The following is a 16000-nucleotide window of genomic DNA, read 5'->3' on the forward strand; positions in this document are numbered from 1 at the left end:
ACATGTGCAGGAAAAGATGTGGGCTCAGCACCGCAGCCCACGTCAAAGGGGGAGACACGACATGCGCAGTACTAGTACGATTCATGTCATGAAGGGGTTAAACATGTACATGAAAACAGGTGCTGGTGTCATCAGTATTATCCATCAGAATGTCATTAGTATAATAATAATAATAATAATAATAATAATAATTTCATTTATATAGCGCCAACATATTCCGCAGCGCTTTACATTATAGAATGGCCCAAGTGTCTATGTTTACAGTGTCATTAGTGTTTTTCAAGTGTGGATAAGTAAAGAAAGAAATATTAAAGCTTCTCCTAAACTTTGCAATGTTAAAGGAAACCTGTCATGTCCCTTTTAGCATGTAAACTGTCCCCAGTGAATTGTTAATGATGCAATGTGCATCACTAACATGCTTTTTTCATAAAAAACGATGGTCTAATCATGGGCAAAAAGCAATTTATGCCATTAGATCGTACCTGTTCATTTAGTCATAGGGGTGTGCTTCATTTTGTTCAGTCACAGTTGTCGCCACCCATACAATTGGAATAATGTTCCCCTGGTTGCACTGACATCACTCAAATCCATTTAGAAAAATTGCACACTTGCACAGTGTCGATCATCATGAGCGGTTCCCCGTACTTGCGCCATGACGAGTGTCTCTGGCCGCAAATTGTCAATTAAGCTGGGTACTACACACAGTTTCATTGCGCATGCGCGGGGAGATACTTTGCACGGCCCATGTGCAGTTCCCCATTCAACACTGCGCAAGTGTGGCTCCACGATACACACTGTGCAAGTACGGGATTTTTCATAGCGGAATTGAGTAACGTTGGTGCAACCCTGGGAACATCATTCAAATTGCATGGGTGGCGACAACCGTGACTGAATGAAATGAAGCACACCACGGTGACTAAATGAGAAGGTACAATCTAGCTATATAAAGTGCTTTTTGCACATGATAAGACTGTTGTTTTGACTTAAAAAGCTGTGTTAGCTATGCACATTGCATCACTAATAATGCACTGGAGTCAGTTTACATGCTAAGGACATGACAGCTTCTCTTCAGAACACAGACACAACACAGATGGCATCCGTGTGCTGTACGTGTTTTCTTACCGGGAAAAAAACAGACATGTCTCCGTGTGCATGGACACACGGTCTGTGTAAGAACATGGACATGTGCATAGCACCATAGGTTATTATGAGTTCATGTCATATCCATGAAAAAAACGGATACCACACGTACTGGAAACAAGGACATGTGAAGGAGGCCTTATGTAGGAAAGGAAGACACATGGCAGTTATTTAAAAATGCATGGACTCCCTGCTACTCTGTGAGGTTAAAACATGGCAAAATATTTAGAGATGTCCCCCTTTTAAAACATTTCTTCCAAACAATATTCCACATACCTGCTTTACTAAGGCCTCATTCACACGTCCGAATTTCGTGTAAAAGTGCTAGCTGTGATTTTCGCGGACAGCACTCATATCTGTGACAGTCTATGGAGCCATTCACAAGTCCATGATTTTTCACGAACTAAAAGGTCTGCGTAGATTCACAGAGACATGTCCAATTTTTATCTGAGGGTGGGATCCAAACCGGCAATGCAAGCATATAGATTTGTGAAAAAATCGGACACCATCAGATGACATGCGAGTGTGGTCCAATTTTCATGGACTGTTATAATTGAGAATATTTTTTAAAAAAAAATATCTCTACATACAAGAAAATCGGATGACACTCGTATCGCACTCTGATCAAACTCTGGTCAGAATAATCATTCCATTTTTCTCATACATGGAAAAAATCAGACCTATGCACGATCCGTAATACTGATATAAAAAAACTAAGGATTAGTAAATGTGGGCCATATTTAGTGACAGGTTTCGAACACATGAACACTGAAGACTGGAAGTGCCCAGCTCTCTCTCTTTCTGAGAAATGTGGGCTGAACATTATGCAATTACTGGTAAATAAATCATGCATTAATTCGTGAAGGTGGAAGCTATATCGAGATATTGCGCAACATTCATTCTTTTACATCAACTATTCAAAATAATATTTATTTTCCAAATTACAAAATATATATTATCACATTAACACGTTCTCTGCAACTTGTCAAGACTTTCCATAGCTCCTCAGTCTGTGCTCTTAGGACGAAGTACTGAGCTCATAATGGACATCTTGAATTGATATTGTCCCTCCTGACGGAACTTGCTCATCAACGTATTTTGAAAGACAGCACAAAGGCTCGATGTATATACATCGTTTTGGGTTTAGTAGAATTTTGAATATAAACTTGTTTCTAAGTGCCCCTGCTGTGAGGAGGATTTAACACCCCGGTGCACAGAACAATGCAATTTATATTCAGATTTATACAACAGAGGAACGTTGAATTTCAAAGGCATCGCTGAATGGATTTCCAAATGAGGAGTAATAAGCTCGCATATTTTTCAAAAAATGATGTGTTTTCAGCAATTTTTAAAGCGGTACGTCTCCTGACTCATGTGCCGCAAAGAAAATATGCAATGTCAAACTTTTTCTGGCTTGCCTATTATCTAAATAATTCAAAGCCAACCTTTTCTCATAAAAACATAATGATTACTTTATTTAAAAATATACTAAATGAATAAATGAATCAACATCACCATATTAACGGGATAAAGCTTTGGCATTGGCTTGTGAATTGAAAGATTAAAATTACCATTATTATTTTGGAATGCTTAAAACATTTTGCAGTTTCTGCTTGTATAAATTATGGAAATCTGGAATTATTTTTTGAGGTTTTAATGAATTTCAAAACATATACATTTAATATCTAGGAATTGTAATATCCTATAATACGTTTTCCTCTTTAGCATATTTCCACATTCTTTTATCATTTGTACTACTTTTGTTTTGAATTATATTTGACCTAAAAATGCAAAAAAATAATTGCAATGACTATTCCTACATGATGAAAGACTTGGTGCTGATATTATTTTGCATATTTACATCTCCTCTATAACATTTTCTTTTATATGGCAGCTGACCTTTAGTGACTGGTTAACAATGGTGCTGTGCCCAGAGGGAGGCAATAGAACAAAATATTGATTGCAGACTATGTCTAATGGAAGGAACAGGCACATTTATTCTATGAGAAAATTGTTTTGCAAAGATACATTATTTGCACGTTCCATTTCTATCTCTAAATGCAGACAGTCAAGTATATACCAAGGGAATACGTTGCTTTCTTCAACATATTGTACTTTGAACGTTACTTAGAATTACTTGTTGCCATTCATACCCTTTACATTTTACAATTAAAAGGAATCTGTCAGCAGGATCAAACATCCTAAGCTGTCTATATGGGAATTTAGATCATAGGTAGCTGAATAAAATTATACCTTGATATCTGTGATCCAATCTCTTATTCCAGAAAAAAATCACTATTTTGTAAATGATTTGTTAAGATCTATGGACCAGACACAGATTTCCCTGAGACTCTGCCTCAAGAGTTTATTTTAAATAAAAGGGAGAGTTACCAGTGTGTGACATAGAATGATGACACATTGCTCTCATAATCATACACAGCTGTGCAGTGAGATCAGAGTTAACACAGTACAGCAGAGCTAACACAGTACAGCAGAAGTAGCAAAGTACAGCAGAACTAACACAGTACTTCAGAGCTAACACAGTACAGAAGAGCTAGCAGTCTATAGCAGAACTAACACGCATCTTCTCATAGTGCTGGCAGTCCTGTTCAAGGGCTGTGCCTGAATTATAACTGTTGTGAATTCTGCTCTTGGGCTCCCTCCGGTGGTTGTTGGTGGTAGTGCAGTTGTCTTGGGGTTGTAATCCAGGGCAGGTGTTTCTGCTGATTGCAGCTCTACTAGGTATTTAGGTTTGCAGGATCCATGAGTCCTTGCCAGTTGCCCATTGTTCTTGGAGGGATTGCATCTCTCTCTGGTTCCTCATGCCCTGCTGCCAATTCAGCTAAGATAAGTGTCTGTTTTTTTGTCTCTGTGCACACATGCAGTGTGCTTTGCAATTCAGTGCAATTCATTGTGTTTTTGTCCAGCTTAGACTTTGTTTGGATTTTTCATTCATGCTGGATTCTCAGGAGATGCAGATATACTTTCTATGTCTTTAGTTAGATGTAGAATATTTGTATTATCTGCTGTGGATATTTTTAGGATTTTAATACTGACCGCTTAGAATTCTGTCCTATCCTTTTCTATTTAGCTAGAAGTGCCTCTTTTGCTAAATCCTGTTTTTCTGCCTGCGTGTGTCTTTCCTCTTATACTCACAGTCAATATTTGTGGGGGGCTGCCTATCCTTTGGGGTTCTGATCTGAGGCAAGATAGAATTCCCATTTCCATCTATAGGGGTATTTAGTCCTCCGGCTGTGTCGAGGTGTCTAGGATGTGTTAGGTACATCCCATGGCTACTTCTAGTTGCGGTGTTAGTTTAGGGTTTGCGGTCAGTACAGGTACCACCTACTCCTGAGAAAGTCTCTCATGCGGCTCCAAGGTCACCGGATCATAACATATAACTACAACAGCACAACAGAGTTGAACCTTGCCTAATTGCAAACACATTTGCAGTGCTTTCAGCTCTGATGTGCTGCCCATACCCCCCACACAGCTTCCTGTCGAATGGAATCTGAAGCATTATCTGAAGACACGTGCAGTGCAAATGTGTTAGTACAACAAAAGCCTCATTACTATGTAAGCTCTGCTGTACTGTAAGGCTATGTGCACATGCTGCGGACTGGTCTGTGGATTTTTCCGCACTGATTTTGATAAATCCGCAGGGCAAAAACACTGCGTTTTTCCTGCGGATCTATCGTGGATTTACCGCGGTTTTTGTGCGGATTCTACTGCGGTTTTACACCTGCGGTTTTTTAATGTGGAACAGGTGTCAATCCGATGCGGATTCCGCACAAAGAATTGACATGCTGTGGAAAAGAAAATGCAGCGTCTCCACGCGTTTTTTTCCGCAGCATGTGCACAGCGGTTTTTGTTTTCCATAGGTTAACATTGTACTGTACACCGCATGGAAAACTGCTGCGGATCCGCAGCATCAAAAATGCTGTGGATCAGCAGCAAAAACCGCAACGTGTGCACATGGCCTAATAGTTATGGTCTCACTGTAGTGTTCTGTATCAACATGAGAGCAAAGTGTCAGTAATCATATGCCTCCCCATTTCACTTACAAAAAGCCCTGGAAGCAGATTGTCATGCAGAATTATGTCCAGCCCATGGATATTAACAAATTGTTTGAATATAAGAAAAACATGGATTCACAAATATCAAGTATCATCTTATTCAGCTTCCTATGACATCTTGCCCATATAGATGGCTTAGGAGGGTTGATCCTACCGACAGATTCCCTTTAACAACCCACAAATCTCAAAAGGGATGACATGACTAAAAGATAACTTTTGTTTAATTAAATTTAAACTATAATTATAAGTGGAATAGACCATTTAGCAATGCAAACATAATTCCACATATGTAAAATGCTAGACATTATCCCACTGTAGCCCATGCCTTCCAGAGATTTGCAAGGCTGCAAACACCAGACTAAAGGTACCGTCATACTCAGCGACGCTGCGGCGACATAGACAACGAGCTGACCTAAACTAGATCGCTGGAGCGTCGCTGTTTAGGTCGCTGTAGAGAAGTCAAACACAGCAACTCCAGAACGATGCAGGAGCGATCCAGTGATGTAACGGCGACTCACTTCTCGTTCTCGCTGGTTGTTAGCTCCATGGCAAACATTGCTGGCGTCATTGCTTTTGATGTCAAACATGACGATACACGCTGATCTGGCGACGAAATAAAGTTCTGGACTTCTAGCTCCGACCAGCGATGGCACAGCGGGATCCAGATCGCTGCTGTGTGTCAAACACAACGAGATCGCTATCCAGGACGCTGCAACATCACGGATCGTTGTCGTTCTCGTTGTAAAGTTGCTGAGTGTGACGGTACCTTTAGACTAAAGTTTCAATTTCACTGCACCTAGAAATGTTTGTTTCATGATAATCATACAGATTAAAGAAATTGTTGATCACCAGATGAACGAGCAAAATACTTGCTCGTTGCTTTAAATTAGCTTTTGTCTTTTGGTCATTGTCCCTATCAGCTTATTATCTGTGTAAACAGGATCTGTGCTGCGCACAACAATGGCATTCTGGCTCACTGAATGATCTATTACTGATCGTTCAGGGTGCATCTGATGTGTGGAATATCTTTGTATTCAACCAAATGACTAATGATCAGCAAACAAGTAATTAATTGGCAGTCAGTTAGGTGCCACCAGTTGTCAGGTGAATATGCACTTTTAGGACACATTTGGATGGGCCAATCATGACCTTTAAATTACTACACTCCGGCCTTAGGGATTGGCCAGACCATTCTATTTAATGCTGGCATTGGTTTGAGATGAGATGAACAGATTTATTGAAATTTAAAATACGGACAAATAAATTTGCTCAAATCTCAATACTGAAAAGCTTGTAATTGCTCAGAAAATACACAAGGAGGTGAGGAGAGAGAGAGAGAATCCCATTACCAAAAGAGTTTACACCCTATAAGACAGAAAGAGGACTGTATCAATCATAAAAGTTAACACTCTAGGAGAGAGGATCCGACTTAGCAAGAAAGCTAACATTCTTCTGAAGAGAGAGATAAAGGGAAGATCCCAAATCTACAGGAGAGAAAGAGAGAGGACTTGAATGATCATGAGAAGGAGAGGAAGCCCACACAGCCATCGAAATCGACATTAGCCCGTTCTCTGATGCTTCGGCAATGTTGGAAATGGTCCTGGTCATTTTTGTTTTTTACTTTTTTTGCAAACCATAAATCGGATCTGAACGTTTTTGAATTCATGTGAAACTGCACATTTTGGGAAATTTGACTTGAACTTCCTCCTCGGATTTATCTGCACATTTCTAGATATAGCCCTTTTCACAATATTGTCTTATCATCTGGATGATTTTGATTTCTACATTCATCAGAGCTATATCGGATTTCTAATCAAATTTGCAATTTAACCATTGTAACTTTATTGTTGTATGGAGGAGTCTAATATATTTATCACATACATATTTTTTAATTAAAAACTACATGTTACCCTAAATTTAAATTTTTTGTTCAAATTCAGCATCTCAATTTTTTCCCAATATCAGATTTCCAGGACATTTTTGTGGGTCTAAAGTTTGACACCTCACCTTAATAACAAGTGCAAGAATTTTATCTATGTTTAAGTTTTGAAAAATGAAATGAAAATCTTGTAAAATTAACTTTTTTCTTCTAATGCTTCATTGATACACTCTGGGCTCCATTCAGAGGAACATATAAACTAGACGTGTGCTTTCCGATTTTAAATCAGATACCACATGGACAGCACAGTGACACCTCTTTTATCAAAGGGACTGTTCAGATGACTAATTTTTCTCATGCGAGTATCAGCATTGCCTATGATGGTCAGATTCTGGACCCTATTAGTGCATGCAAAATCTCTGAAAGCTTTTCCACTCATTTGATGTTTGGACAAGCACACAAAGCCACTTTTGAAGCCAGTCTAAGCCACAATTTGCCAACTTGAGTGGCCCAAGTTTTCATATGGCTGTCTGAACCCAGTCTAAGAGAGGAAAATTGCAGAGAGACCACCCTACATTTCCTTTCCATTTCACTATTGTATTTTTTGAGATAGGGATTAGAGCTGGTAGATATTTGCAAAAATCAGGAAATGTGGATACAAATATACTGCATATGACAAGTTTCTTGCTACTGAAGTATTAAAAAATGCACTTAAAATAATACAAACCATAGTGGATTCAAAAAATTGCATTGGAATAAATAGCCATTACCAGGAACTGATTTTAAAAGAGCCATGTTTTCTTACCTGATGTGGTCTTCACCTCTTCTGTGGTATTTCGTAGCCCAACAAATGAAAATTGATATAGTCGCCAAGATCGAACATCTCCTACTTCAACCGAACTTCTCTTCCATTGATAGATGATTTCTTCTTTTGGGTATCCATCTTCAATGCAATTAAAATAAAGAATTAGAATAACTGGATGACTTTCTTTAAACACTGCTCAAAAAATAAAGTGAACACTTAAACAATAGAATAGAATTCCAAGTCAATCAAACTTCTGTGAAATCAAACTGTCCACTTAGGAAGCAACACTTACATCCAATTTCACATGCTGTTGTGCAAATGGAATATACAACAGATGGAATAATTGGCAATTATCAAGACACACTCAATAAAGGAGTGGTTTTGCAGGTGGGGACCACAGACCACATCTAAGTACCAATGCTTTCTGGGTGATGTTTTGGTCACTTTTGAATGTTGGTTGTGCTTTCACACTTGTGGTAGCATGAGACGGACTCTACAACCCACACAAGTGGCTCAGGTAGTGCAGCTCATCCAGGATGGCACATCCTGTGGCAAGAAGGTTTGCTGTGTCTGTCAGCGTAGCATCCAGATGCTGGAGGCGCTACCAAAGACAGGCCAGTTATACCAGGAGACGTGGAGGGGGCTGTAGGAGGGCAACAACCCAGCAGCAGGACCACTACCTCAGCCTTTGTGCAAGGAGGAACAGGAGGAGCACTGCCAGAGCCCAGCAAAATGACCTCCAGCAGGCCACAAATGTGCATATGTCTGCACAAACAGTTAGAAACCGACTCCATGAGGATGGTCTGAGTGCCCAAAGTCCACAGATGGGGGTTGTGTTCACAGCTCAACACCATGCAGGATGCTTGGCATTTGCCACAGAACACCAGGATTGGCAAATTCGCTACTGGTGCCCTGTGCTCTTCACAGATGAAAGCAGGTTCACACAGAGCACATGTGACAGACATGACAAAGTCTGGAGATGCTGTGGAGAGCGATCTGCTGCCTGCCACATCATTCAGCATGACTGGTTTGGCAGTGGGGCAGTAATGGTGTGGGGTGGCATTTCTTTTGAGGGCCGCACAGCCCTCCATGTGCTCATTAGAGGTAGCCTGACTGCCATTAGGTACCGAGATGAGATCCTCAGACCCCTTGCTGATGCAGTTGGCCCTGGGTTCCACCTAATGCAGGACAATGCCAGACCTGATGTGGCTGGAGTGTGTTAGCAGTTCCTGCAAGATAAAGGCATTGAAGCTATGGACTGGCCCGCCCATTCCCTAGACCTGAATCCGTTTGAACACATCTGGGACATCATGTCTCGCACCATGCACCAATGTCATGTTGCACTACAGACTGTCCAGGAGTTGGCAGATGCTTTAGTCCAGGTCTGGGAGGAGATCCCTCAGGAGAACATCTGCTGCCTCATCAGAAGCATGCCAAGGCATTGTAGGGAGTTTGTACAGGCACGTGGAGGCCACACACACTACTGAGCATCATTTCCTTGTCTTAAGACATTTCCACTGAAGTTGGATCAGACTGTAACTTTATTTTCCACTTTGATTTTGAGCATCATTCCAACTCCAGACCTCCATGGGATGTAAGTTGTGATTTACGTTGATAATTTTTAGGTTTTATTATTCTCAACACATTCCACTATGTAATAACTAAAGATTTACAACTGGAATATTTCATTCAGTGATATCTAGGATGTGGGATTTTAGTGTTCCCTTTTTTTTTTGAACAGTGTATATATGGTGAGGAAAAAAGTGTCTGGAAATAGCTTGCATGTTAACTAGTTTTACATTCTGATGTTTGCAAGAGTTTCTTTAAATTGAATTTCTACATATCTGCATTTTTTATTACACCTTGCATAAGAAATTTTGCAGCATCAGTAAAATGAATCTGTCAGTAGGATGAACGTTCCTAAGCCGCCTATATGGGCTTGCAGGTCATAGGAAGGTGAATTACATTATGCATTTACTGTATATCTGGGATCCGATGTCTTATTCCAGAGAAATCCACATTATTCTATGTATGTAAATAAGATGTTCAGGATTATGGGCAGGATACAAATGTCCCTAAGAATCTGCCTCTAGAGCTTATTTTAAATGAAAGGGGGTTGCCAATGTGAGACATGTAAATCAGGAGAGCAGACTGTAAGTCAATACATGTCTCACAATGGTAATGACCTCTTTTATTTAAAATAAGCCATGGAGGCAGAATTTCAGGGAGATCTATATCCTGCCCATAGATATTAACAGCTTTTACATATAAGGAAAACGTGGATTTCTCTGGAACTAGACATCGGATTGGAGATATATAGGTATAATTTTATTCACCTTCCTATTACCTATACACCCATATAGACGGCTTAGGAGGGCTGATCCTACTGACTGATTCCCTTAAACTTTATGTTGCTTATAGGGCTGTCTACCCCTTGCAATCTATTGCAATTTGTTATACTATAATTCACCCATGCAGTAACACACAGAATAGAGCACAGAGCCTTACTGTGAAATACAATAGGAGTTATGCAACATTATATAGAAGCCGATAAGCAAGGGTATATAAGTAACTATAGTAGCCATTTTTTTTTAATTTAACGGTACCGTGGCAGTACTGAGTAATTTTATTTGCACTTTTCTCTGCACCAGCACTTTTTTTGCACAGTTTAGCACTTTAAAAGGAGTTTTAAAGAGGTAATAATGGTTAAGTTTTACTGTATTAGGGTATGTTTCCACGGTCAGTAAACGCTGCTTGTTTGACGCTGCAGCGTCAAACAAGCAGCGTCCAGATGTTCCAGCATAGTGGAGGGGATTTTATGAAATCCCGTCTCCACTATGCGTGGAAACCCGCACGCGGCGGCCCTGCGACTCCGGACATGCTGCGCGTCTTTTCAGAACGCAGCATGTCCGTACACCTTGCGGGGACGCAGCGTCCCCGCAAGGCATATCACAGGGCCCTATGGCGAGGGGTGCGATGATCCCGGATGTGTACTGTACACATCCGGCACCATCGCGTCCCATTAAGGGGGCGGGGCTTAGCGCCGAGCGGCTTCGCCGCTGCGGCGATACCGCCGCGTAGCCTTAACGTGGAGACATAGCCTAATATACCCTAACCTGCTGGTACCATAGAATTTTGGTTTTGGTTAACACATAGCCCTTACTGATATACGATAGTAGCCATGGGGTCTAGAGGCCCTGACATTCACTCAGATGCTCAAATGTTTTATTTTTTGCTGAGACAAAGCAAAATTGTGTTCTACTACCCATTAGCATGTTCTACCATACCCTAAGAAACTCTGCTATATGGTACAAATATTTATCCTGACAGCAGCCATTCTGTGAAGAAGCATAGGAGTCTGTGAGAAAAATATTATTGTTAAAAAAAATATGACTCCAATATAATTGACCAATCCCTTTAATCCATTGCTTATATGTAACATACAGTGGGGAAAAAACGTATTTAGTCAGCCACCAATTGTGCAAGTTCTCCCACTTAAAAAGATGAGAGAGGCCTGTAATTGACATCATAAGTAGACCACAACTATGAGAGTCAAAATTGAGAAAACAAATCCAGAAAATCACCTTGTCTGATTTGACAAGATTTATTTTGCAAATTATGGTGGAAAATAAGTATTTGGTCACCTAAAAACATGCAAGATTTCTGACTCCCACAGACCTTTAACTTCTTCTTTAAGCGGTTCCTCTGTCCTCCACTCATTACCTGTAGTAATGGCACCTGTTTGACCTTGTTATCAGTATAAAAGACACCTATCCACAACCACAAGCAATCAGACTCCAAACTCCATTATGGTGAAGACCAAAGAGCTTTTGAAGGACACCAGAAACAAAATTGTAGCCCTGCACCAGGCTGGGAAGACTGAATCTGCAATAGGCAAGAAGCTTGGTGTGATGAAATCAACTGTGGGAGCAATAATAAGAAAATGGAAGACATACACGACCACTTATAATCTCCCTCGATCTGGGGATGCACGCAAGATATCACCCGGTGGGGTCAAAATGATCACAAGAACGGTGAGCAAAAATCCCAGAACCACATGGGGGACCTAGTGAATGACCTGCAAAGCACTGGGACCACCATAACAAAGGCTACCATCAGTAACATACTATGCTGCCAGGGACTCAGATCCTGCAGTGCCAGACGTGTCCCCCTGCTTAAGCCAGTACATGTCCGGGCCTGTCTGAAGTTTGCTAGAGAGCATTTGGATTATCCAGAAGAGTATTGCGAGAATGTCATATGGTCTGATGAAACTAAAGTAGAATTGTTTGGTAGAAACAAAACGCGTCGTGTTTGGAGGAGACAGAATGCTGAGTTGCGTCCAAAGAACACCATACCTACTGTGAAGCATTGGGGTGGCAACATCATGCTTTGGGGCTGTTTCTCTGCAAAGGGACCAGGACAACTGATCTGTGTGCATGAAAGAATGAATAGGGCCATGTATCATGAGATTTTGAGTGCAAAGTCTGCAGTCTGCAGATCTCAACCCCATAGAAAACCTTTGGAGGGAGTTGAACATCCATGTTGCCCAACGACAGGCACAAAAAATTACTGCTTTTGAGGAGATCTGCATGGAGGAATGGGCCAACATACCACCAACAGTGTGTGCCAACCTTGTGAAGACTTACAGAAAACGTTTGACCTCTGTCATTGCCAACAAAGGATATATAACAAAATATTGAGATGAACTTTTGGTACTGACCAAATACTTATTTTCCACCATAATTTGAAAATAATTCAGACAAGGTGATTTTCTGGATTTGGTTTCTCAATTTTTACTCTCATAGTTGTGGTCTGTCTATGGTGTCAATTACAGGCCTCTCTCGTGTTTTTAAGTGAGAGAATTTGCACAATTGGTGGCTGACTAAATACTTTTTTACCCCACTGTACATGTAGTCAGTCGTTGACTAGGCTTCGGTGGAGAACAATAATTTTACTTTCTATTGCAGTTCTGTAGCATTATTGTTTATAGTGTAACTGATCAAACAATCAGAGGTCTAAGTCTTAATTAGGACTTGTAACATAAGGTTGATAAGAAAAAAAAAAAAAATATATATATATATATATATATATATATATATATATATATATATATATATATATATATATATTAATGTGTATATAATATATATATCCCAATTCCAAAATGAAGAAAATTGATGACTAATAAAATGACCACATTCAGTATCGCTTGTAAAAGTCCAGTCTGCAAATCTATAAAATTAAATAATCCGTACAGTAAATAAAAAGTCCAATCTACAAATCCATGATATTAACTAAGATGTACAGTAAATACAATAAAAAAAAATCTAAACGCTATAAATAGAGAGATGTGAATACTTTTCTGCCCTATGATGACAGAAGTATTCTAGGAGTGATACCTTTATTGGCTAACCAGATAATAATAGATATCTATTTGTAATCTTGCCTGAAGAAGGAGCCACTGTGATCTGAAAGCTTGCAAACATATTATTTTCTGGTTAGCCAATAAAGGTATCACTCCTAGAATACTTCTCTCATCATTGGGCAGAAAAGTATTCACATCGATTTTTCTGGCTAACGCGGTACCACAATACAATTTGTTATTGTACATCACAATAAATAGAGAGAAAAGCGTAATCTGTTTCTCAAAATAGAATTTATCAGTAAAAACACCAGTTTACCACTGGAAAACAAAACCTCTCAAGAGTGTATCAATATAAAAATAAAATAAATTACAGGTCTTAAAACATGGCAATACAAATTAAAGTTCTGAACTTTAACCACTAAAATGGAAGAACATACTAGGACAAACTAAAATTAAAAGTATGCTATCCTCGTAATTGTATTGAGCTGTAGAATAATCGTGCCAGATTATTTTTACTGCACAATAAATGCCATAAAACAAAGGTTAAAGATATTAGCATGCTTTACAAAAAGTTCATACAGAACTGAATCTTTGCCTGTTTGTAACTTTTGCAGTTTATGTAATGTTCCTATAAAATACTGTATATTATATTCCATGCTTGTAATACTTACAGCTCGAAAACTCCAGAGGGCAGGAATGTGCATCCATTGGAAAGTTATGTAACTGAAGCTGGCACTCAGCATCTATGGTAAGCCTACAAGCACACAAATACATGTTAATTACCTGCACTATGATTGAGTTTAATTTGCCAATTTTTTAATGTGTTTAATGAATTAACTATTAAAGCCTATTTCATATAGAGTAAAATGACTCCCTACAAACACAATTAAAGAGGATCTACACCCTTCACAAAAAACAGAATATATCATATTAAGGACACTGTATGTATAAATAAACATGGAGTAAATAATCTTTGGAAGAATAATAACTGTGAACAGAGGAATTATGTTATGAGAATCACAGGACATAGGAGCGGCCATCTTGAAATTGGCATGTCAGCATGCTCTATTCTTAAGGTATGTGCACACATTGCAGATTTGTCTGCAGAATTTTCTGCACAGAATCTGCATCTCTTGGCACAAAACGCAGGTAAAAATCTGTGCGTTTTTTATGCGTTTTTGATGTGATTTTGATGGGGTTTTTTTGTGCAGATTTTCATGTGTTTTTTCATGTGGATTTGTCTGCGTTTTTGTAACCTAAATAAAGATCTATTATTTAACAAAAAAAAAAAGAATTGTAATGTAATTTCTTTGTCCATCATCTTCATTTACATACTCCATTGAAGAATAATGTTTACACACACAGAAAGATAGATAGATAGATAGATAGATAGATAGATAGATAGATAGATAGATAATAGATAGGAGATAGATAGATGGATAATAGATATATAGATAGATATTAGATAATAGATAGATAGATAGATAGATAATAGATAGATAGATTATAGATAGATAATAGATAGACAAAAGGTAGATAGATAGATAGATAGATAGATAGATAGATAGATAGATAGATAGATAGATAATAGATAGATACAGTCAGTGCCTTGCGAAAGTATTCAGCACCCTGGAACGTTTCAACCTTTTCCCATATATCATGCTTTAAACATAAAGAAACCAAATGTAATTTTTTGTGAAGAATCAACAAATAGTGAAGGTGAACGAAATGTATTGGTTATTTTAAATTTTTGTGGAAATTAAAAAACTGAAAAGTGGGGTGTGCAATATTATTTGGCTCCTTTACTTTCAGTGCAGCAAACTCATTCCAGAAGTTCATTGTGGATTTCTGAATGATCCAATGTTGTCCTAAATGCCTGATGATGATAAATATAATACACAAGTGTGTAATCAAGTCTCCGTATATAAATGCACCCGCTCTGTGATAGTCTCAGGGTTCTGTTTTAAGCACAGAGAGCATCATGAAGACCAAGGAACACAACAGGCAGGTCCGTGATACTGTTGTTGAAAAGTTTAAAGCCAGATTTGTATACAAAATGATTTCCAAAACTTTAAACATACCAAGGAATACTGTGCAAGCAATCATATTGAAATGGAAGGAGTATCATACCTGTTAGGGTTGGCGGAACGCACCGAATATATTTATTAGATGGGATTGGTGCGTTCGCAACCCGGGATCCACCGTGCAGGAAAGAACCTGCTGCTAAGTAATTGGCGGCACTATATGGCGGTATGAACCAGCTCTGTTAGCTTCACAGAGTGGCCGAGAAAGCAAAGCTCTGTGCCCTGTTGGTCTTTCACAGAGGCACAGGCTAACTACCCAAATGAGAGCAGTCAGTGGTCATGCATGCACACAAAACTCCTCGCCGGAGGTGCCAGCATTCTGGGGCTTATTTCAGCCAAGTCCCTGAATACACACAAACACAATCTCCTCGCCGGAGGTGCCAGCATTCTAGGGGCTTATTTCAGCTGGGTCCCAGAACACATACAAACACATGACCATACTGGCGCAAAGCACATAACTTAGGAAGATACTAGCGCATGGCCGTGCGGCCATGCGAGCCTTAAATAGCTGCAGCACGTACAGGACCTTCCTAGAAGGACCAATGAGAAGCTGCTACAGAGCCTGCGCACCTACAGGACCTTCCTAGAAGGACCAATAGATTTGGCTGCAGTACCTGAGCATGTGACCCTTGATCTCCACTGAGAGATCTT

At 39.5% G+C, this 16000-nt stretch overlaps 1 protein-coding gene across 2 annotated transcripts in view; it reads right to left on the reverse strand.

Moving 5' to 3' along the window:
• GABRG2 (gamma-aminobutyric acid type A receptor subunit gamma2) overlaps positions 1 to 16000 on the reverse strand; it is a 230586-nt gene that overhangs the window by 44668 nt on the left and 169918 nt on the right. For both annotated transcript variants that reach the window (XM_077266107.1, XM_077266106.1), the window contains exons 5-6: positions 13937 to 14019; positions 7901 to 8038 (exon numbers count right to left, since the gene is read on the reverse strand). In XM_077266107.1, the coding sequence (XP_077122222.1) occupies positions 7901 to 8038; positions 13937 to 14019 (221 nt within the window). The remainder of the gene's footprint in view (positions 1 to 7900; positions 8039 to 13936; positions 14020 to 16000) is intronic.

This window comes from Ranitomeya variabilis, chromosome 5 (genome assembly GCF_051348905.1).
Source record: "Ranitomeya variabilis isolate aRanVar5 chromosome 5, aRanVar5.hap1, whole genome shotgun sequence".
Taxonomy (NCBI): domain Eukaryota; kingdom Metazoa; phylum Chordata; class Amphibia; order Anura; family Dendrobatidae; genus Ranitomeya; species Ranitomeya variabilis.